Source organism: Onychomys torridus, chromosome 8, assembly GCF_903995425.1.
Source record: "Onychomys torridus chromosome 8, mOncTor1.1, whole genome shotgun sequence".
Taxonomy (NCBI): Eukaryota; Metazoa; Chordata; class Mammalia; order Rodentia; family Cricetidae; genus Onychomys; species Onychomys torridus.
The window spans coordinates 65692512-65717696 of NC_050450.1; the positions used below are offsets into that span (position 1 = coordinate 65692512).

General features: G+C 41.0%; 1 protein-coding gene across 1 annotated transcript in view; it reads left to right on the top strand.

Moving 5' to 3' along the window:
• Ssh2 (slingshot protein phosphatase 2) overlaps positions 1–25185 on the top strand; it is a 241219-nt gene that overhangs the window by 198279 nt on the left and 17755 nt on the right. Inside the window, exons 6-12 of the mRNA XM_036195374.1 lie at positions 1083–1151; positions 2167–2232; positions 6530–6724; positions 9157–9250; positions 9378–9506; positions 14870–14916; positions 20628–20774. Coding sequence (XP_036051267.1) covers positions 1083–1151; positions 2167–2232; positions 6530–6724; positions 9157–9250; positions 9378–9506; positions 14870–14916; positions 20628–20774 — 747 coding nt within the window. The remainder of the gene's footprint in view (positions 1–1082; positions 1152–2166; positions 2233–6529; positions 6725–9156; positions 9251–9377; positions 9507–14869; positions 14917–20627; positions 20775–25185) is intronic.

Consider the following 25185-nt stretch of genomic DNA (forward strand, 5'->3'; position numbering starts at 1 on the left):
TTATAAGAAAATACGGGAAGTTCAGTCAATAAATTTTCTTTGTCAAATATGTAAGGAATAGGTGGCCATCTCTTTTAAAGTACTCCTGGGAACATGTACGGGATTAATAGTAATATGATAGAAACTTCTCTACTCTAACATTGATGACACAATTTTTTGCTTGGAGGTTTATCCCTTGTGTTAAAAGTTAGTAAATGGTGACTGCTTCCTAGGATAACAGGAAGTAACTTTTTTTAAAATGTATTATATTTGTGTTTAATTTTACACATCAGCCATGGGTTCCTCTGTCCTACCCCCTCCCGCCCCCGCCTCCACCTTCCCCCAAGTCCCTCCCCTCCATTCCCATCTCCTCCAGGGCCAAGACTTCCCTGGGGATTCATTTAAACCTGGTGGATTCAGTACAGGCAGGTCCAGTCCCCTCCTTCCAGGCTGAGCAAAGTGTCCCTGTGTAAGCCCAAGATTTGAGGGAAAGAAAGCTTAGGGGAGCAGGAGATCCCAGCTGGATCAAGAACAGAAAGGGAGAACAAGGAATAACAGACCATGATAAATGAAGACCACATGAGAACAGGAAGAAGCAAAGTGCTCGAGAGGTCCCCAGAAATCCACAATGATACATCCTCTGTAGACTGCTGGCAATGGTCGAGAGAAAGCCTGACTGACCTGGTCTGGTGATCAGATGGCCAAACACCCTAACTGTCGTGCTGGAACTCTCATCCAATAACTGATGGAAGTGGATGCAGAGATCCTCGGCCAGGCCCCAGGAGGAGCTCCAGGAGTCCAACTGTCGAGAAAGAGGAGGGCCTGTAAGAGTGTGAATTGTTGAGACCAAGATTGGAAAAGCACAGGGACAAATAGGAAGTAACTTTTTTGTTTGTTTGTTTTGTTTTGTTTTGTTTTGTTTTCGAGACAGGGTTTCTCTGTGTAGCTTTGTGCCTTTCCTGGATCTTGCTCTGTAGACCAGGCTGGCCTCGAACTCACGGAGATCTGCCTGCCTCTGTCTCCCAAGTGCTGGGATTAAAGGCGTGTGCCACCACTGCCCGGCTTCACAGGAAGTAACTTAATGATTATTCCTTGTCTTGCAGTAGCACTTGTACCATGGGCTTAGTCTTGCCTCTCTGGAGTGATACCCTAATTCATTTGGATGGTGACGGGTAAGAGCTTTCTCTTTCCTCCTCCTCCCACAGAAAGCCCAGGGGTGTGGGCCCCATCTCAGTCTTAGTGGCTCATTCATTCAGCTGAATGGGAGGCCCAGTGTGCCCAACTGAACTGACATGTCGGCAGCTCAGTGAGGCCTTTTAAAATGCCATTTTGTAAGCAGAATAAAGTACAACTTGCCAGGGTCTCTCACTTCTGTTCTTCTAAGCTGACTATGGTAAGAAGCCAGACAAAGAAGTAGTAGTTTGTTGGCGCACCCTTTAATGTGAACATGTGGGACTGCTCTTGCAGTGTTCTCCCAGAGGATGATGTGTTCTGTTTCAAATAACCTCTGTGGCTTCTGCCAGCTGTCAGCCTGCTGTGTAACCCCTTTCCTGAGCCAGTTCCTTCCAGTCAGCCACCCCCACCTCCTGGTGTTTTTAGAATGTGTTCCCAAGAGACCGAAATGTTTACTCCAATTTATAAATCCAGGTCAGGTTTGCTATGAATCAAAAGACTTCCAAATAGAAATATATATCAGGACACCTTAATTTTGCCTAGTAGATAAAGTCAATTTGTTGACGCTTTTCTTTATTTAAATTTATTATTGAGAATTTTTTTGTTGTTATTGTTGTATTTTGAGAATTTTATATGATGAGTACTATATTTATATAATTCTCACCCTCTCCCAAACTCCTCTTATGTTCCCCCACTTCCTCTCAAATCCATGACTACTTCATCTTGAATTATTATTTCATGCTTGCTGAGTTCGTTTAGTATTGCTCATATGTGTGTTTAGATCTGACCACTTGGAGCTGGATTACCTAGCAGATGACCCTTGTCCCTGGAGAAGGCCCGATTGTCCTTCTCGCAGCTGCCGTGTTGGGACTTTTCAATCACATCCACTTCTAGTTAACTTCCAGATGACATACTGACTTTGTATTTCTTCTGTGTAATCCGTCAGCTGGTATAGCAAACCTGAAATACCTGATCCTTACTTGTGGACTTTTGTCTGCTTTCTTTTGCTCCTAGTGGGTTCAGCGTATCAACAGATAACAGAGTTCACATATTCAAACCAGTATCTGTGCAAGCAATGTGGTAAGATGGCTTTTGATATCTCTATAAAACCATGTTGTTTCTTTAAAGTGGTTCTACAAAAAGTTCTTTAACATTATTAAAATAATGCTTTGTGAGAGAAGTAGAATTTGAAATGATACAATTCCATATTTATATACATACTGTATATGTAGAGGATTTGTGTATTTATGTGTAATCTGTGTGGTAACCATGATTAAAGGTAGCCTAGAAATACAGTTTTTACATTGTCACAGTGGAAAGCTTTGTGCATTCGTGAAAAAGTGAAATTCAGAAGTAATTTGGGGCTTTAGAAGAGATGCTAATGGGTTAGAGAACCTATTAGAACTGTGTTTCATACTGACCATGCTTAGTGTGAGAGCCACGTCTAGACATTTTACTGCTATGCACTAGCTTTTTTAGTTTCCTAAGATAATCAGAGATAGCCTTGACAGAACTACATTGTAGATAGATAAATTTCCTTTCAAAGTACTGACAGTTGTTTGTGTAATGCAAATAAAGCCTGAAGAAACCATTGTTAGTAACCATCCACACACTGACACTTTGAGGTTACTCACTGTGTTCTGGACACTTCCCATGGCTTATGTTTAATCATTTAACTGGTGCCACACAGTGGTGGTGTTAGCACCCTGTTGTGGATGAAAGAACTGAGGCATTGCAAGGGTTACATGTCTGGCCTAAGAGTACCTTATTTGTTTAGATAGAATAGACTCTTGTTCACTCATCTAGAAAATAATAAAAATGATACTTTTGGCTCAGTAGTCTTTAGCTTCTGGGGACTGAAATAGTTCATTCAGTAAAGTGTCATGCAAGCATAAGGATCTGAATTCAGATCCCTAATGCCTGAGTAAAAAGCCAGGCACAGCAGTGCTCATCTGTACCCCAGTGTCACAGGTAATTAGGGAAGAAAAGGATGGGGGACAGGCAAATCCCTGGAACTTGCTAGCCTGCCAGTCTAGCTAAGTCAGTGAAATCCAGATTCAATGAGACCTTATCTCAAATAATTAGATGAACAGCAACTGAGGAAGACATACAACATTGACCTCTGACCTACCGGAGCACACACATACATGTGCACACACAAATCTGTTCATATGCAGTCGGACCACACACACACACACACACACACACACACACACACACACACACACACATACACACTGCCTGTCCTGTAGTAGAAGTCCCCCATAATGAGCAGAATGGAGATAAGGCAAACAAAATGAGAAGTGAGATAAGTCTGGACATAATCTGACCCTGCATAACAAGTGGTAGGATTTAGGTGTGTAGAATCCTCATTGTCGCTGAACAGTTGACTTTCTTATGCAGTAATTAAAGTGGGACAGGGTTTTAGATGAGCTTAGACCACATTTATATATTTAGAGCATAGTTCACAGGTGAACTTTTATAGAAAATGACTCCTTTGACTAATACTCAGTTAAGAAGTAGCTGACCTGTCTATCCATGGGTACAGTAGGATGACAGGACTTCAGATGTATTTTGAGGAGGAAGACAGAGCAGTAATAACTCGGATCAAGAAATGATGTTTGAAGTAAACTGACGAGTCATAGTTCTGTTACCTTTTTTAAGAATATTGAATTCCAAGTCAGAGGAGAGAAACACTAGTGGTGTGGACCCAAGCACTGTTAAGACCAGGTGTCCCTAACTGGACACTAGTGACTGTGGGCTCCCACTCCTGCATGCAGCCGTGTGTCTGAAGCAGCTAACACCGAGTGTATTTTAGGGCAGCTGCAGCAGACTCTGTGAGGTCTGATTATAAAGCATACATTTCCAAATGAAGAGAGCATGTGTGGAATCACTGGAATGAAACTGAAATTCTCTGAGCATTTTGAGTACTAGGAAAGTTTAGGGGACTGACAGATGGCTCAGTCAGGTAAGTGTTTGCTGCACAAGACTGGAAACTTATCCAATCTGCAATATCTAATTTAAAAAGAAAAGGAAAAAAACGCTAGAGACAGGCGACTCTCTGAAGCTCATCACCTAGGCTGGCCAAATTGACATCTGGCTTCATGCAGGAGCACACATGCACAAGTGCCCACGTAAATCCACACAAATGTGTACACATACATCTACCACACGTACACACTCCAGAAATAAAACCTGAGATTATATTTTTTAAAGTTAGTTTTTTCTCTCTCTCTTTTTATGTGTGTATGTGTGTGAGACTGTGTCCTTTTTTAAAAATGATTTATTTTAAATTTATTTTATGTGCATTTGGTGTGAAGGTGGCAGATTCCATGAAACTAGAGTTACAGAGCTGCCATATGTGAGTGCTGGGAATTGAACCTGGGTCCTCTGGAAGAGCCATCTCTCCAGCCCCCTGAGATTATATTTTTAAAATACTTTTTAGAGTCTACAACATATCCCCTGTATTCCCAGGTCTCGGGGAGTGGCAGGGGCGGAGACAGTAGGGTAAGTTCTAAGTTCAAAGTCCTAGTGAACGAACTCTACAGGGAGTTCCAGGCCTAGGACATGTGAGAGGCTGTCTCAAAAAAAATAGAGTCGGAGAATGTTGAAGTCAGAGTTGATGACAGGCTGTAAAGTAAAAGAGCAAGTGCGTGTGCACAAGTGCATGGTACAGCCGTACGGTTTTTACTATAGCCTGCGGGTAGACATGGATTGCAAAGAGTAGCTCCAAACTTGAATAGTGATGCTAGAATTACATGATATTCCTGACATTATTTTGTTTGTTTATTTTGTGGCACTGTGAATCAAACTCGGTGCCTCCTGCACACTACACAAGCACTATAAAACTAGTTATGTTTTGGTTTTGGTTTTTTGAGACAGGGTCTCTCTACATAGCTCTGACTGTCCTGGAACTCGCGCTGAAGACCAGGCTGGCTTCAAACTCAGAGATCTGAGTTTGCCTCCTGAGTGCTGAGATTAAAGGCAGATGCCACCATGTCTGGCTAACTATAGAACTTTTTCAAAATGAGCATGGATCACTTTTCTTAGGAGGAGGTTAAAATAAAAGGTATTTTTAACAAAAATATGTAAGATCACTTAAAACGGCTTAGGTAAAGGCACTGGCCACTAAGACTGAGAGCCTGAGTTTGATCTCCAGGACACACCTAGTGGAAGAAAGAAGTAATGCCCCCTAAATTTACCTCTGTCCACATACGGATGCTACTGTGGCATGTGCACCCACTCACACACAAATCAATATTTTTTTTAAAAAATGGTAGGTGCTGGAAAGTTGGCTCAACAGTTAAAAATACTTCTTGTGCTTTCAGAGGTCCCAAGTTCAATATCCAACCCTCAAATAGTGGCTCATGATCCTCTGTAACTACAGTTCCAGGGACTCCTTCATCGTCTTCTAACCTCTTGAGCACCAGGCACACATATGGTGCACAGACATACGTGCAGTCAAAACACTCATATACATAAAATAATTTAAAAAAAAAATAAATGTTATAAAGAAAAGTATGTAAATGAATAGCCATGGACTTCTCTTATACTTCCTTTTCCTTCAATAGAAAAATATTAGTTTGTAGCTAATAAGTCATTTATTTGAGCTCCAGCTATGATCTAGTCCTTTTTAATCACTGGAGATAGACCAATAAACAAAATATAGAATGGTCCTTGGTCTTGTGTAAGTTACTTCCTAGTATTTCTTTTGTTTGTCTTTGTTTACTTCTAGCATTTCTAGCTTTAGCTTAGGTAATAGAAAAAACATGGTTTTTAGTTTTGTTTACTCTTCTTGGGTTTCTGAGCTCAGAGTCAGAAGGTTTAATTTAGCCTCAGGGTAGCCAGAGCTATTCTTAGAAAAGAACTCATGTGAATGAATAAATAACTTAAAGAACTGGGAGACTAAGGTAGCAAGAATGGTAAAAGCCATTAGGTCAGTACTTCCTGGACATCAAAGGACATAGCCTCGTGGCTTAGGGGCATCTGCCTATGTGATCTCTGTGGAGCTTATAAGAATCGGAGAGAATAAGCTATCACATGATCCTGTGCCAAAGGGAAACAAATTTTGAATAGTTAATTGTTAGTTTTTGTTTGCTAATGACACAGTCACAACATGAGTCATGAGGCCATAGGTTCCTAGACCTTTTTTTCCACTGGGGAGTTAGTTGTCAATTCTCTTCTCCTCCTCCAGCTCCTAGCCTTGAGGATGCATCAAGATCACAGAATCTTGGCTTCCAGAAAAGGATGAAATTCTATAGAGAAGAATACTCTGTACTATTCTTTGTAAAAATTAGAGGAGTTTGAGATAGACATAGGTTTTATCCTTTTGGTATGCCATAATTCTATAGTGCTCATTTCTAGGCCTATCTTTCAGGTCTGCACTACAGAGCTTGCACAAGGCTTGTGAAGTGGCCAGAATGCATAACTACTATCCAGGCAGCCTTTTTCTCACTTGGGTGAGTTATTATGAGAGCCATATCAACTCAGATCAATCCTCAGTCAATGAATGGAATGCTATGCAGGATGTGCAGTCTCATCGGCCTGACTCTCCAGCCCTCTTCACAGACATGTAAGTTGGCTTGCTGAGGATTGTAGATGCCCTTTCTTGTGTCTTAGGCAACATATTCCTTAGGAACTAACACTGCCCCATTGACAGTAGTTATAATGTAGAGTACACTTCTCTCATACATGAAGATCCTTCTATTTCCTACAAAGGCCTGAGGAATTTCACTCCTGGGCACAATAGAGTGTCTGTAATCAAGAATGTAATGCTATAAAGTCTAAGAGATGGCTCAGTGGTTAAGAGCATTGGCTGCTCTTCCAGGGGATCTAACACCTTCACACAGACATACATGCAGGCAAAACACCAGTGCACATAAAATAAATTTAAAAAGCCAGGCAGTGATGGTGCAGGCCTTTAATCCCAACACTTGACGCAGAGGCAGGTGGATCTCCGAGTTTAATGCCAGCCTTGTTTACAGAGAGAGTTCCAGGACAGCCAGGGTTACACAGAGAAATCCTGGGTGTATGTGGGGGTGGGGGGGGGGGGAGGAACAGGGACAAAAACAAAACAACAAAAAGAGAAGGACCTCCTTCAAGGTCACATGAACTGTAAGTAGTAGGGCTATGACTAAGCCTAGGTCTGTCTGCTCCCAAACTACTCCACCTCAGGGAGTGAAGGACTCAAAGGCAAACTGCTTAACTAGGAAATGAGCCCATGCATGCACACAGGTACTGAAGTCTGTTTTTATAAATACATCTTTTGAATAGAAGACTGTCATTACACATTTCCTCCCATACTACTGTGTCCAGGAAAATGAGGGCTAAATAAGAATTGCACTCCTATTCAAGGCAGAAATGCCTTGGCAAAACCAAACAGGTATTAGCCGTTTTCTGCAAAGTTCGTGAGAAGCTGAGTGCCTAAGCAATGTCAGGCTCCAAGTGTGTGGAGATGCAGCATACAGAATTGAAGATTACAGAGGCTATTTTTGCAGCCAGTGATAAGGCTGTAAGCAGCAGGAACAGGCAGGATGCCTGAAGGCTTAGGCCATATCCATTTCCAAATAAGGAGATTCAAAGCAGATACCTTTCTTGAGTGGGTAGGGGCAAAGATGGGACAGAAAGTACTCAGATTCTCCATAATATGAACCATGCCACTAGAGAAGCATCCAGTTACACTGAACTAATGCTTTTCTTTCTTCCTTTCTTCTTTTTTTTGGGGGGGTGGGGGGGAGTGGGGGGAGTTCAAGACAGGGTTTCTTTGTGTAGCCTTGGCTGTCCTGGAAGTAGCTCTGCAGACAAGGCTGGCCTGGAACTCACAGAAATACACCTGCCTCTGTTTCCCAAGTGCTGGGATTAAAGGCATGCACCACTACTGCCCAGCTGAGTAAATTTTTTTTATTTATTTATTTTGAGACAGGATCTCACTATATAGCCCTGGCAGGCCTGGAAATCACTATGTAGACCAGGCTGGCCTCTAACTCAGTGTGTTAGGACTAAAGACATGTGCCACCACACCTGGCCTTGAGTAATTTAGAGTCCGAAAACTAAAAATCAACACAATCCTGCAGATAGAGAGCTGGGCTGTACTGAGTGGTCTGATTTTTCTGCTAATATGTGTGATTATCAGCATATTTTTTAACATGTTTGTCTCCTTAACTATAGAGTTATTATAAAAATTTCACGGAAGTGAGCAGGAAGAAAAGGCAGTGATATACACCTTTAGGCCCAGTACTTGGAAAGCTGAAGCAGGAAGATTGAAAAGCTAGCTAGGCCAGCCTGGACTACATGGCAAGACCTTGTCTCAAAGAAAAAAAAAATTTTTCATGGAGCTATTCTGAGTTACCATGAAGAGGAAAATGTTTCCGATGGAAGTATTCCAGATAGCTGACCCTACGACCCATTCTGGAATAAAACTTGCCTTGTTGGAGGAGGTTGACTCAGTCTTCCTCCTTCCTATCTTATAGGCCCACAGCAATGAGTGGTCAGCATAGGATGGCATTTTAAGGTCTGCTTCTATTGAGTCACACCACTATTCTACCCAGATTGGCATTCTAACTCAGTAGGTGATGATATCCAGGGGTTCTTGGTAGGGACTTGAGATATACTCGACACACCCAGTTTGTCTTTGATTCTTCATAGATCTGTACATTCTTGGTATATTTAAAGACTTTTAAACACATAGAACCTGTTCAAGTAATTTTCACATGTTTATTATTTTCTATATATTTTTTGTTTGTTGTTTTGTTTTTTATTTTTGGTTGGTTTAGTTTGGGAAGGTGTTCTTGTTGTTAGTTTGTTTTTGTTTTAGACACTGTGTCATTATATAGTACCCACATTGTCCTGAAACTCACTGTGCAGTTGGATGTAGTTTTCATCTGCTATGCTATGCTTCTGCAATATAAATATGGAGTGAGAGAAGTAGTTTGGAAACATAATCAAATGGTAAATTCATTACTTTAAGTTCTTGTTTAAGAAAAGTTATTACTTGTCTATCCTCAGACCAACTGAACGTGAACGAACAGAAAGGCTTATTAAAACCAAATTAAGGGAGATTATGATGCAAAAGGATTTGGAAAATATCACATCCAAAGAGGTGAGCAACACTGCGTCCTCGTTGTCCCGAAGCTAGAAGTGGAATGACAGTAGGTGTGGAGCTGAGAATAGTGTTGGCAACCCAGAAGGACTCCCGGGGCTAACACAGCACGCCACTTCTGTTTCAGATACGCACAGAGTTGGAGATGCAGATGGTGTGCAACTTGCGAGAATTCAAGGAATTCATAGATAATGAAATGATCGTGATCCTTGGTCAGATGGATAGTCCTACACAGATATTTGAGCATGTATTCCTGGTAAGTTTTAAAGCCACATATAAAGTAAATAAATCTAAAAAATTTGAATGTAACTGAGTTAAAAGCATAGGCAATATGTACTCCAGCCTCATTGCTTTCTAATAATTTTGCTACATTATTTTCCTAACACTGCTAATAATATCTGTGCTTTTGAAGGCTATTTATGTGTGTTGTATGGTGGACATAGTACATAATGGCTTGCCGCTGCTCTTCATTTCTCCCCAGTCCCTCTGTCAGTGGGTTTTTATGTGGATTAAAGCTGAGTATGGTGGTAATATTTATACCAAGGAATTTAGCAAATGCTACAAACCAGGGCTTTCTTCCTCTAGGTTGTTAAATATTTCATCTGGTTTTTTGGTTTGGTTTGGTTTGGTTTTTTATAATTCTCAGAGTCAAACATGCTAGTATGCTGTGGTTTCACACAGTATATCTAACTAGGATGATTTTTGTACCTTTCTAGTCTACCGGATGTATATAAGACCTGATGTATTTCATCTGAGCAAATGGGACAACTTATAACAGAAAGCCTATTGGGATTTATTCGCTTCGTTTTTTTCTGGAGCCCTATGGATCAAATCCTGATCCTTGCACATGTTAAGCATATACTCTACCATTGAACTACATCCTCAGCCCTCAACTTTTAAACATAAAGAAACCATGTCACAGCATTTTGAGTCCCCCAAATTCCTTTTCATGATTACCAAAAAGTCATTGACTAAAAATTTTTCTTCATAGTTCCCAAACATTCAGTAACCTATAATTGCCTCAAGAAAGACACAGAGAAACTAGATAGGAAGCCTCTAGGGTTGAAGAATTCTAATTTCATGTGTACATAGTAGCAGGAACAAAGTTAACAAGAATACTTAAAAGCAAAGAAGAATACTAAACCATCATTTTGTTTCCACTTCCTATACAATTTGGCCAAAAGTATGTTAGAAAGGCTTCTTATCCTGATCCATAGAGAGGCCAAGTACTATCTATATTCAGAAATGTAGCACTTCTCTTTTCTGATAAGCACATATATGAACTGAACTGGTTATATGAACTGCACTGGTTAGAAGCCAGGATACAGCCAGGCGCTGGTGGCATATGCCTTTAATCCCAGTACTCAGGAGGCAGAGGCAGATGGATCTTTGTGAGTTCGAGGCCAGCCTAGTCTACAGAGCGAGATCTAGGAAAGACGCAAAGCTACACAGAGAAACCCTGTCTCGGGGGAAAAAAAAGAAGAAGAAGAAGAAGCCAGGATACAGATAGAAGAGGGACAGACACACAGAAACTGACTAAACTGTATTACCTCACTCTGAACATTCTAGAATTTATTTTACCATGCAGTCAGACTTGGTACTATTGAAAGCTTGACATTTTAGAGCATATTTGTCTCTAGATTGATTCATATGGCCCATAGTTATGAAATTACTGTGCAGAGCTGTAAACTGACAGGGGATCTTCTCTTCTAGTACTTTTTTTTTCCAGGGAGTTGGGGGTGAGACAGGGTTTCTCCTACATATCCCTAGCTATCCTGGAACTCGCTCTGTAGACCAGGCTGGCCTCAAACTCACAGAAATCCACCTGCCTCTGCCTCCCAAGTGCTAAGATTAAAGGTGTGCACCATTATACCTGGCGTTTCCCAATACTTTAACTTGGCTAATATGTGTTGCTATTTCTGGGTTGTTGTGGGTTTTTGTTGTTGTTGTTGTTGTTGATTAGTTATTTTGTTTTGAGACAGGGTTTCTCTGTGTTGTTCTGTAACTCACTCTGTAAACCAAGCTGTCCTCGAACTCACAAAGATCCCCTTGCCTCTGCCTCCCCAGCACTGGGACTAAAGGCATGCTCCCCCACCACTCAGCTGTTTTGCCATTTCTGGGTGTAGATTGTACTGGCCTTTCTGTGGATAAGGAACCTGAATTTGTTATCTCTAGTGTATAGTTTCATGAGGTCTCAAAATATCTTACTCTTCCATTGCTGGAATTCTTGTGTTGTCTGTAGAAATCTTAGGAGCCACTCACTCAGAGGTTCTTTGCCCAGACTCCATGAAATATGACTGATTTTTTTTTTTTTGGGGGGGGGGGGTTCGAGACAGGGTTTCTCTGTGCAGCTTTGCGCCTTTCCTGGATCTCGCTCTGTAGACCATAGACCAGACTGGCCTTGAACTCACAAAGATCAGCCTGCCTCTGCCTCCCGAGTGCTGGCGTGCACCACCACTGCCCAGCATGACTGAATTTTTATGAAGGACAAATTGCTGGTAGCCAAAAAGAATTTATGTTAGACAGGGGCTAGAGCTAGCTGAAGATATAGCCCATGTGGTCCAGTGTCTATCTGCGTGCATATGGTCCTGAGTTTGGTCCCCAACACCATGTAGGCTGGGTGTGGTGACACTCCAGTACTCAGGACAAGGTCATCCTTGGCTGCATAGAGAGTTTGAATTCAACCTGGGAGCCATGAGACCCTAGGAAGAAAGGGGTCAGGATCAAGCTAGAAATCATTTTACCATCAAACATTGCTTATTTGTTTCTTTGGTACTGGAGATCAAGTGTAGAGACTTGTGTAGACAAGGACTATACCACTGAACCACATTCCCAGCCCTAAATGTGGATTTTAACACTTTTTAAAAAATTTGGAACTTTTCTCTCATGTCCTGGGCCCAGAGTTTGAAAGCCAGCACCATACACACAAAGGATGTGGACAAGATGCCTAACATGATGGTGCACACCTATAATCCCAACACTCAGAAGGTAGAGGCAGATAGATCTCTGTGAGTTTGAGGACAGCCTGGTCTACATAGCAAGTTCTAGGCCAGCCGGAGCTATGTAGTGAGATCCTGTCTCAAATGAATGGATGGATGGATGGATGGATGGATGGATGGATGGATGGATGGATGGATGGATACAGGCATGATAAATATCATGTATAGCCATTTTCTGACTGGTCAACCTATTTTGTTCCAGGCAGGCATATTTCCTATGTCTCTGCCACCACTCACTTCCATCTAGAATTCAAAACTGCCTCCTCTTTACTCTTTCTTCAGCTAGTATATTTTATGGTATATAGCAATTTTTAATATTACTAAAAGCAGAAATAACAGTCCAATGTCCCCCAAATTATATTTCCCTAATCACCTACAAATGTGTTTATTTCTAACAACAGATTTCTCCTAGGATTCCTTCTTGAGTTTTTTCTTATTACAAAAATAATTTATGTTCACCAGGCATGGTAGTTCCTGCCTATAATCCCACACTGCTGAAGCTGAGGCAGAAGATGGTTACAAATTTAAGGTCAATCCAAAATACATAGTGAATAGGTCCAAGCATCCACATGAAGGTCAGAGCTATCCAGAACTCCAATTCCAGGGCATCTAAAACCCTTTTCTGACTTCCATGCCACACAGGTAGAGCACATATGGGAAAAACATTAATACACATAAAATAAAATACTTAAAGTTCATTGTAGAATTTTTTTCAATTTTAGAAGATCATAAATCACTTTTAATCATTATCCAAGAATTATCATTGTTATCTTTTGTTATTGCTTCCTAGTTATGTATTACTACATATACACACATACATCTAGTATATGGACTCTAATTTTAGAGATGTTTTAGATTCATAGGAAAATTAAGAAGAAGATTAAAAATTTCCTGTGTACCCTCAGCCTGCCACATAATCAGCATACCCTGTCAAGAGTGGTACATGTGGACCGGGTGATGGTGGTGCATGCCTTTAGTCTTAGCACTTGGGAGTTGGGAGGCAGAAGCAGGTGGGTCTCTATGAGTTAAAGGCCAGTCTGGTCTACAGAGAGAGTTCCAGGAAAGCCAAAGATGGACAAAAACCATGTCTCAATGAATGAATGAATGAATGAATGAATGAACGAACGAATGAGTGATACATTTGTTAGAGTTAATGAACCTGCATTGATTGGCACATCATTATCAGCTGGGTCCATAAATTATATAGAATGTTTGTACACGGTATAAATTTAGACATATTTATGGTACATGTCTACTATTAGAGTATAAGAGTTTTTACTACTTGTAAATTTGGTTGGTTTTGTTTTGTTTTGTTTTTTCATTTTATTTTGAGACAGGATTTCTCTGTGTAGCCCCAGCTGTTCTGAAACTCATACTACAGACCAGGCTGGCCTCAAACTCAGAGAGCCTCCTACCTCTGCCTCCTGAGTGTTGGGATTAAAGGTGTGAATAATTTTTTTAACTTGTTTTTTATGTACATTAGTGTTTTGCCTACATATCTATGTGAGGGTGACAGATGCCCTGGAACTGGACTTACAGACATTTATGAGCTGCCACGTGGTTGCTGGGAATTGAAACCTGGGTCCTCTGGAAAAGCAGTCAGTGCTCTCAATTGCTGAGCCATCTCTCCAGCCCCATGAATAATTTTCTTATTTAAAAAAAAAAAAAAAAAAAACTTACAAGTAGGAGAACTGTAAAATTTAACTCTTATTCAAAGTGCAAAATAATTGCTTGCTTGAAGATGGTAACTAAGCATCTTATACTTGTTTTGGTGGCTTCCCCTTGGTTATGTACCACATGCCCTATGTCCTTCCTCCTCCCCAGGGAGTGCACACTTTCCCAGCAGTTGACATGGGAAAGGAGATCTATCCTAGTTTCAAGGTGCAGGGTGACTTTTCTCAAAGTCACCTCATTTCATGCATAGTTGCCATCGCTGGAGCTCAACCAGATTGTGCAAGGAGAGGCAGCAATTCCCCTCCCGTCTAGAATGCTCAGCTCTGCATTATACTGCACAGGGATCTGCTTATTCAGAAAGGTATCAGCTGATATGGAGAAAGAATGTTTAGAACATAGTTCAGAGAAAACCTTCGGTGAGAAGGAAAGATTGATTTGTGGGAAGCCAGGTTATCATTAGGAAAAAAGATTCATCGAAATCCTCATAAGTTTGTATAGTTTCTCTGAGCTAGAAGCTTTTGCCCAACCTGATTTTAGTATCAACAGCTAGCTCTCCTGGAGGTTAATTTGGCTGAGAAAAACCTGCAAGTGAATAGAGACCTTTTGCAGAAAAGCAGGGTTTTTTAGGTTAGCATGGGAACATGAGAGTATTGGACACAAAGTAATTTTGCTCTGACCTCCACATACATACTGTGGTACTTGTCCATTCACATGTGAACACACACTCACCACTCCCACCCTGGAAAAAAAAAAAAAAGCTAATTTTTTTTGTACTATCATTAATTAAAAACTAGGTGTGATAACATAAAGTTCCTGGTACTTAGAGGTATTGAATACATGCTTTTGAGTCACTTTTCAGAAACTGTTTTCCCGTAATGCTCCTTCCCAAATACCCTGTTTAGTTGGTTTGATAATACTCACTAACCTTGTCTTTTTGGCTCCATAGGGCTCAGAATGGAATGCCTCGAACTTAGAGGACTTACAGAACCGAGGGTGAGCACACAGAGCAATTGCTAACACCTCTGTATGACAGAAGTCCCTGTTTAACCTTTATGTTTTCCTGTCAAAGAAGTATCAATCCTTAGAGTCGCTTTCAGTTCTCAGTTATTATCTTACAGAAAAAAAAAATCAGAGCAGTTATTCTGTCAACCATTTGATCCTCTTCCCTCCTAAGAAACATCAATTGTATTAATGGAATGGCTTTGGTACCTTTAAAAATCAAATTGAGGCCGGGCGGGCAGTGGTGGCACATGCCTTTAATCCCAGCACTCAGGTGGCAGAGGCAGGCGGATCTCTGTGAGTTCAAGACCAGCCTGGGCTACCAAGTGAGTTCCAGGAAAGGTGCAAAGCTACACAGAGAAACCCTGTCTCGAAAAACCCGAAAAAAAAAAAAAAAAAAAATCAAATTGAGTTGCTAGGAATGTAGTTAAGTGATAGAGCTTGCCTAGGCCAGAGGAAGAAGAGAATGAATTATTTCTGATTGCCATGATAGACTGAGAGTCTGAGGTGCTGATAAATGCCATACACACTACCTACTTTTCTCTCTCCCTGACAAGATAGGTGTTTTATAATTACAAAAATGAACTTCTAGTTTTCATACAAAAAAAAAAAAAAAAAAAACACCCCAGGTATGAAAATCTAGTTGCTTAGTTGAAGATATAAAAGTAAGTATAACTTGGAAAATTTTAATTAGTAAGGATTGGTCTGGAGCTTTTAGAGACTATATATTCATCTTTTGAATTTTTATTATCGTTGCTCAAAGCTTCATACTAAGATGATGTTCAGTGTGAATGAATGATAAAAAAAATTCATACACATGTAAGAACTGTCATTTGCCTAATGACAGATGAAGGGAGGAATCAACTGAGCTGAGAATTCAAAGACCTAGACTCTCATCCTATGTCTTTCATTTGCCTTCTTAAACTAGATAAATTTGCCGGGCAGTGGTGGCACACACCTTTAGTCCCAGCACTCAGGTGGCAGAGGCAGGAGGATCTCTGTGAGTTTGAAGATCACCTGCTCTACAGAGAGAGTTCCAGGACAGCCAAGGTTACACAGAGGAACCCTGTCTAGAAAGACAAAAGAATAAATAAATTAAACAAACTAGATAAATTGTTCACTGGTAGGTTTCTTGACAGGGCCCTTGAATATGAGACCCTGATTGAACTTGAAAAACAACATTGACTCCGCTTTATCTGTAGAAGTTCACTTAAATTTTCTTGAGAGTGGGACCAGTTTTTGACAGCTTACAATTCTGCTTCAAACAATTGTAAAGTTTGAAAGTTCTATCATTCTAGAAAACTTAGATATGATATTTAATATGAAATCTGTGAGTTGATATAGCACTGCTTGCCAAATACTTTGTAATCACATTGTATAGACATATAATAGGCTATAATACTAGCTGGAGATGAGATTCCATCTCATATGCTTCCTTTTTTTTAATTATTGTATTTGTGTTTTAATTTTACACATCAGCCATGGGTTCCCCTGTCCTCCCCACTCCTGCCCCCGCCCCCACCTTCCCTCCAGCCCTTCCCCTCCATTCCCATCTCCAGGGCCAAGACTCCCCTGGGGATTCATTTAAACCTGGTGGATTCAGTACAGGCAGGTCCAGTCCCCTCCTTCCAGGCTGAGCAAAGTGTCCCTGTGTAAGCCCCAGGTTCCAAACAGCCAGCTCATGCACTAAGGAGACAGGTCCAGGTCCCACTGTCTGGGTGCCTCCCAAACAGTTCAAGCTATTCAACTGTCTCACTTATCCAGAGGGCCTGATCCAGCTGGGGGCTCCACAGCCTTTGGTTCATAATTCATGTGCTTCCATTCGTTTGGCTATTTGTCCCTGTGCTTTTCCAATCTTGGTCTCAACAATTCACACTCTTACAGTCCCTCCTCTTTCTCAACAATTGGACTCCTGGAGCTCCACCTGGGGCTCTGCATCCACTTCCATCAGTTATTGGATGAGAGTTCCAGCACGACAGTTACGGTGTTTGGCCATCTGATCACCAGACCAGGTCAGATCAGGCTTTCTCTCGACCATTGCCAGTAGTCTACAGAGGATGTATCATTGTGGATTTCTGGGGACCTCTCGAGCACTCTGCCTCTTCCTGTTCTCATGTGGTCTTCATTTATCATGGTCTGTTATTCCTTGTTCTCCCTTTCTGTTCTTGATCCAGCTGGGATCTCCTGCTCCCCTAAGCTTTCTTTCCCTCAAATCTTGCCCTTCATGACTCCCACTGTCATCCAGGTTGTTCATGTAGATCTCATCCATTTCTCTGTCATTGGGTGATCCCTGGGTCTTTCCTAGGGTCCCGTTTTCTAGGTAGCCTCCCTGGAGTTGTGTAGCAGTCTAGTCATCTTTGTTTTACATCTAGTATCCTCCTATGAGTGAGTACATACCATGGTTGTCCTTCTGAGTCTGGGTTACCTCACTCAGGATGGTTTTTTCTAGATCCATCCATTTGCCTGCAAACCTCATGATATCATTGTTTTTCTCTGCTGAGTAGCACTCCATTGTGTATATGTACCATATTTTCTTTATCCATTCTTCAGTTGAAGGGCATCTAGGTTGTTTCCAGGTTCTGGCTATTACAAAAAAATGCTGATATGAACATAGCTGAGCAAATGCCCTTGTGGTATGATTGAACATTCCTTGGGTATATGCCCAAGAGTGCTACAGCTGGGTCTTGGGGGAGATGGATTCCCAATTTTCTAAGGAAGCACCATATTAAGTCCAAGTGGATCAAACATAAATCCAGTTACTCTGAACCTGATAGAAGAGAAAGTAGGAAGTACTCTTGAACGCATTGGCACCGGAGATCACTTTCTAAATATAACACCAGTGGCACAGACACTAAGAGAAACAATCAATCAATGGGACCTGTTGAAACTGAGAAGCTTTTGTAGAGCAAAGGACACGGTCAACAAGACAAAGCGACAGCCTACAGAATGGGAAAAGGTCTTCACCAACCCCACATCTGAAAGAGGGCTGATATCCAGAATATATAAAGAACTCAAGAAATTAGACATCAAAATGCCCAACAGTCCAATTAAGAAATGGGCTATAGAAATAAACAGAGAATTCTCAACAGAGGAAGTTCAAACGGCTGAAAGACATTTAAGGAATTGCTCAACATCCCTAGTTATCTGGGAAATGCAAATCAAAACGACTCTGAGATACCACCTTACACCTGTCAGAATGGCTAAGATCAAAAACACAGAAGACAGCTTATGCAGGAGAGGACATGGAGCAAGGGGAACTCTCCTCCACTGCTGGTGGGAATGCAAGCTTGTACAGCCACTTTGGAAATCAATATGGTGCTTCCTCATATGCTTCTTTTATTAAAACATTTTATTAAAATTGTATACATTAATGTGGTACCATATGATGTTTAGGTTCATATATTTAATGTTTTAAATCAAGTTTGTCATCTGGAACATTTTTTCATTTCTTTTTTTAAATTAAGTTTTATTTTGCTTTTTATGTGTATGGGTATTTTGGCTTCATATATGTCTGTGTATTGCTTGCATGCTTGGTGCCCTGGAGGCCAGAAGAGGACATCAGATCCCTGGGACTGGAGTTATAGATGGCTGTGAGCTGCTGTGCTGGCTCTTAACTGTTAAGCCATCTCTTCTGCCCCCATTTATCAATTCTTCATGATGAAAACTTTCAAAATCTTTTCCTTTGCTTTTTGAAATATACAGTATGTACTTATCCATAGTCTCTCTACTGTAGAATAACAGCCATCATTTACTCTTAAAAGGCTAAACTTCAAAGTGCAACTAAATCTAGTTGTCTTTTAAAAACAGAAAGATTGGATGTACAAATATCCACTTGGGTCTTATTTCTTAAATTCAATGGGTCTTAAACTTCAGTATGTCACAAAACTGTATGTACTATTTCCTGACAGTGATTTATGGCATTTCAAAGTGCAATTTTTTTTGGTTTTTGTTTGGTTTTTTTGTTTTGTTTTGTTTTTGAGACAAGGTTTCTCTGTGTGGCCTTGGCTGTCCTAGAACTCGCTTTGTAAACCAGGCTGGCCTCAAATTCACAAGAGATCTGCCTGCCTCTGCCTCCTGAGTGCTGGCATTAAAGGCATGCCACCACCCAGCTCAAATTACAATTTTGATATTAAGGTCATTTCCAGATAGTCTACTGACTTTAGGAACTAAAGTTACAGAATTGCTGATACACCAGAGAAATTCCAAGGAGTTACAGCACTAATCAGCAGTGGGCATTTTCAGCTCCAGAATGAAAAGAATTAGGAAATTGTTTCCTGTCTCTCTAGAGATGATGCCATAATCCATTACTGGAGTATAGGATTAGAAGTAGGAGATTGATTTGGTTTTGTTGTTGTAGTTTACTCTGTGTGTGTGTGTGTGTGTGTGTGTGTGTGTGTGTGTGTGTGTGTGTCAAAGAGGAGGGAGAAAAGAGCATCTAACCCCCTAGAACTGGGAATCACAGCTAGTTGTGAACTTCTCCACATTAGTGTTGAGAACTGAGCTCTGGTCCTCTGAAGAGCAGCAAGCACTCTAAACCTCTAAGCCATCTCTCCAGCCCCTCATTTTTATTTTAAATGAAATCAAATCAGTGAGCCAGGCATGGTGACTTACACATTTAATCCCAGCACTCAAGAGGAAGAGGCAAGTGGATGTCTGAATTTTCAGCCAGCCTGGTCTACATAGAGTTCCAGGGAAGCCCAGGATACACATAGAGATCTTGTCTCAAAAAAACAAGTAAATATAAAGAAAATAAATGTTTTTGCTTTTTCTTCTGATCATTTTATTGAATGTAACTCATAAAGCAGTATAGTTAACACAATTAAAATGTACAATTCTGTGGGTTTTAGTAAATGTTTCTGAGTTATGCAAACTACCTAGTTAATTAAGAACATTTTTTCAAACCAGAAGGAGACTGTGTATGCTTCCTTGGTCATGTTTCCCTTCTTCCCTGTCTCTAGAAGCCACTGCTGTCATCAACTGTCTGCCACTTTCTGGCTATTGTCAGTAATGATGCTGTGACCACATGTGTGCAAGTTGTGGAGTGGACTAATGCTTGTGTAGTAACTCTGTGTCTTGTGGAGCCCCACATGTGGTGATTTGAAGGAAACAGTTTTTGTAGAAAGAACTGAGCCTGTGTTGCTGGAGTAAACTTCAGTGATGTTTAAGTCTATACAACATTGAAGAAAAAAGAGCCTTTGGTAAATTAAACCACGCAATAATTAAGGTGGTGCAGGGGAAGAGATGATGGGAAAGTTTTTAAACGAGAAATCTTTTTCTGCTAATGGTTCAACATGTGAGAACTCTTGGCAGGAATGCAGTCAGGTAGACTTGAGGGAGTTTCAGGCCCAGCTTTCCGTGGACCCTCACAGTTTCTTGCCTAACAATCTAGCATTCAGAAAAATAAGAAAATTTTCCTTTTCTCTTTTTTCTTGGAGTATATCAGTCATCTGGTTTTATACAAACAACTTCCAAATAAAATTTTATTGTTGGAAATTTTAAGAACAGAAATTTCTAGGTTGTGGGTCTTAGGTTGATTTTTAGTTGATAAAGATATGAGGACTATTTCCAAAATACTATCAACGATGAGATCGTGTAACCATACATAAGTGAAATGGTATTTAGGTATTGAACATGGCAGATATGGTGCTGGGAATTCATTTTAGCCTGAGAAACAGAATACACGCCCTCCCTTGATTTCTTCACAGGGTACGGTACATCTTGAATGTTACTCGAGAGATAGACAACTTCTTCCCTGGAGTCTTTGAGTATCACAACATCCGAGTATATGATGAAGAGGCAACGGATCTCCTGGCTTACTGGAATGACACATACAAATTCATCTCTAAAGCCAAGTGAGTATTGTCCCACACAGCATTTGGATCCCTCTTCACAGTGTGAACATAACTGGGGATGAGAGACTGACATAATTTACTGATAGTGCTTAGAGAAAAGGATATAAAGGGGGGAAAAGCCCTGAGATTTTATAATCCTAGACAAAAGATTAGTGATCCTTTCCCTTTAAGCAAATGAAATCCCTTAGAATAAAATAACCTCATATAGCCTCACTTTCCACTAAGCAGAAAATGAAAGAAAATGGAATTATACTGCAGCTGAAGAATGAGGGGCTGCACACTAGTGGAAGCCCAGGAATTGTGGACTGGTGGCTGAGGAGCCCCTATGGGACTGGACTAGGCCCTCTGGATATGGAAGAGGGTCATTAGGCTCGAACTGTTTGGGGGCACCCAGGCAGGGGGATCAGGATCTGTCCCTGGTCTATGGGCAGGCTTCTAGAACCCAGTGCCTGTGGTGTGACACCTTGCACAGCCTGGTGCAGTGGAAAGGGGCTTGGACCTGCCTAGGCTCAGTGTGCTGGGCTCTGCTGACTCCCCATGGGAGACCCTGATTTGGGGGCTATGGGGATGTGGGATGGCTTAGGAAAGAGGACTGGGGGTGTGGAAGGAGGGAAGAGGGGGTATCTGAGGAGAGTATGTAGAGTGAATAGAATATTTCTTAAAAAAGAAAAATGAAACGGGAAAAAAAAAAAAAGAAAGAATGAGGGGCTGGAGATGGCTCAGTGGTTAAGAGCACTGGCTGCTCTTCCAGAAGACCTGAGTTCAATTCCCAGCACCCACCTGCTGGCTCACAACCATCTATAATGGCATCTGATGCCCTCTTCTGGCATGCAGGTGTACATGCAGATAGAGCACTCACATACATAAAATAAATAAATAAATCTTAAAAAGAAATAAAAATGAGAAATGAGGGGGAAAATATTTGAGACAAGGTCTCATTATGTAGTCCTAAATAGCTTGAAACTCTTAAGAAGACCAGGCTGACCTCGAACTCACCAAAATCTGCCTGCTTTTACCTCCCAAGGGCTCAGATTAAAAGAATGCACTACCCACCATGCCTGGTTCTGAATTAAATTCTTAAATTGGCACTGGAGATATTTGTAAGTTGTATAGCACAAACTATTGTGAGTAGGCAAATACCAGGTCTTTCTGAATACAAGGGGAGAAGCAGTGAGCGCTGGAAAGCTTCCCAGTCAGTGGCTTTATTGTGGCTACTCTAAATGGTGAGGTTTTTCTCTTGCCTTTTGTCATGTCATCTTCAAATTAATTGACTCCTAAAGCTCTGAGGACTTCCTTTCCCATTTTATTCATCCTTTCACTAGGAAGAATTAATTGTAAATGAGCTACTTGGCCACATCCCTCTTCAGAACAGACAGCATTCAAACCATCTTTAGTAGATGAGAACTACCTCTTTTTTTATTAACTTCCTTCAGAAATTATACCCGCTTAACAGTCTTCATAGACAGGACAGTCACCAGATCAATTGCCTCTCACAAATGGTGAATCAGGATCATCGAATGCATTTGTCTCCTTAATTTTGTAAAATAGTGCACACCATGGGCTTTAAATAGTCTTCAAGCTCCCAAGAAAGGCTTCAGTAACAGGAGATACTTTTATAACTGTATGGGCTGGCAAATTGGAAAACTTATTCCAGGTGTTTAAAAGATTCATCATTATACTTCTGTTACTCTAGAACCACTTTTGGCACCAATACCTGTATTAGTCAGAATTATCTAGATTAAGAGAACTTTGAGAATGGATGTGTGGATGTGTGTGTGTGTGTGTGTGTGTGTGTGTGTGTGTGTGTGTGTGTATTCTAATGATTTGCTTACAGGCTGCAGTCCAGCTAACCCAATGGTAGCTGCCTATGAACGGAAAGTTCAAGAATCCAGGAGTTGTTCAGTCCATGAGGCTGGGTATCTCAGCTGGTCTTCAGAATACCCTGGAATCTCAAAGAAGTTGGCTCTAATGCCAGTCAAGGAATGGACTTGATGGCGAGGGCAGGAGCAAGCAGGCAAAGAGTGAAGCTTCCTTCTTCCATTTCCTTTATATAGGCTGCCAGCAGAAGGCAGGTCCAGATTTAGAGGTGGGTTTTCCCACCTCAAAAGATCTGGATTAAAGGTTCATCTTCCCACCTCAAAAATCTCAATTAGAAGTGAATTTTCCCACTTGGAATGATTTAATTAAGCAAAAATCTCTCACAGGTGTGCTCAGCCATTTTTGAGTTTTAGATGATTCTAGGTGTAGCCAAGCTGACAACCCTAATAGCCACCACAAGCACCAAGGTCATAAACGGATGCAGTTGTTCGTAAGTTTCTCAAGTTTTGGTCAGAGTCTGAGAGAGGGAACTCCTCCTTCTATGCCTCTTTCTACAAGGCCCTGTTCCTAGTATGATGATGCCAGGTTTAATGTCACCATCCTACACAGGGATTGAGGGGTGAAATTGAAGTACAGGTTAGATGAAAACTAACTTAAATCCTTAAGTAAGTTAGGAGCTGTGCACTTAAAAAGCTCAGTTGAAAAATTCCAAAGAAGCTGAGTGTGGTGGCACACTTTTATTTCCAACACTTGCAAGGCAGAGGCAGGCCAATCCCTAAGTTCAAGGCCAGCCTGGTCTACAGAGTGAGTTTCAGGACAGCCAGGACTATACAGAGAAATGCTATCTTGAGAGAGAGAGAGAGAGAGAGAGAGAGAGAGAGAGAGAGAGAGAGAAGAAAAGAAAATGTGAAAGAGGTGCTTTCATAGGGAATGAATTTTATTTTACTTCGGCTTGTCCAAGTTTAAGCACATTCCATGCCTATAGACAAAGGCCTAAAATTTGATATGTTAAAGTTGTTAGAGTTCAATTGGAAAATGTAGAGCACACATCTAAATTTTCATCTGAGGCACTGTGCATTGGCTTCCAAACTGTAGACTAATAAAAACTCTATAGTAAGGACCAGCGAGATGGCTCAGTGCTTGCTGCCAAGCCTGATGACCTAAGTTTAATCCCCAGAACACACAAGGTAGAAATTGAGAGAACTGACTCCTCCAAGTCATCCTGTGACCTCCACATGTGTACCACACACTCAGATGCCTGCCCACCCACACATACTCAAATAAATAAATGCAGTTTTTAAAAGGAAAATCATTCCATTCCATACTTTGCATTCTTTGCTTATCTGCTCACTTGTTTGGACAAGTCACCTCGCTTGAACTGGTAATTCCTCACTCATTCATGTAGCTCATGTCTCCAGAAAACAAGATTATAAGCTTCTGAAAGAAGGCTTGTCAGCCATCAATACAGTCAGTAAGGAAATGAATAGCTTGTCCCCTTATGCTCACATATATATGTTTTGATTTATCAGAACAGTTACGTGAAAGGATTCTGGGATCTATGAGCAGTAGCCATAAGAGTAGCAGTTCTTTTTCTCTAGGTTTTAAAATATTCCTTCTTCAACAGCTGGGAAATGTAATCAGCAGATCCATAATTTATTCATGCATTTAACAGATCCTTGAAGACTGACTGTGTGCTGTAACACTACCTTGTTAGAGTTAGAACATAACTGAACAGTGTTCACATCCAAGATAACTAACTAGGACTTGTTTAGACTGATGTATTTTGTTTGCTTTGTGGTAGCATTGTTTTCTCTTCCTTCCCTTGCATTAAAAACTCTCAGGAACTGGGGCATAGATTAACAATAGAGCATGTTCTTAGTATGTGTGGAGCCTGTGTTTAGTTCAGAGCATGTAAAAAACAGGCAGCTGCCATTTATTCCATTGTGGTGCTGTGTGAACAGTGCTATCTACAGTTGTCTGGAGAGACGAAAAGTTGGCTTCATGTATGCTTTCCTCCAGGGACAGAGCCCTCCTGGGAACTTAACTAGAAACAACTCTATTAGAATAAATTGGATGAGTCATTACCACACCTGTAACTCAGGAGCCATGCCCGAGGGCTGTGAGGAAACAGGCCTCTACCACACAGGAAATGAGCTCCAGCTCTGAAAGCTAACTTCTCCTCTCCACTCTGTGACCTTCACTAACACATTGAATTTTAATGATCTGTTTCTGGAACTAAATCCTACCCTTTAGGATAAAAGCTGTGTGTTACTTAAGTTTGTGTCTAGCACCTTGTACATATTATCTTATATATGGCAAGTACTTGTTAAATCTTTACTGAGTAGATTAAAAGACTTAATATTAATATTGGGGTGGGGGAGGCTAGGCAGTAGTGGCACACTCCTTTAATACCAGCACTGGGGAGGCTGAGGCAGGTGGATCTCTGAGTTTGAGGCCAGCCTGGTCTACAGAGTTCGGTTCAAGACAACCAGGACTATAGAGAAACCTTGTCTTGAGAAAAACAAACAAGTAACTATTAGTTAAAGTGCAGTGAAAGCTGCCTACTTGGCCCTCGTATTTGATCATAGAGTCA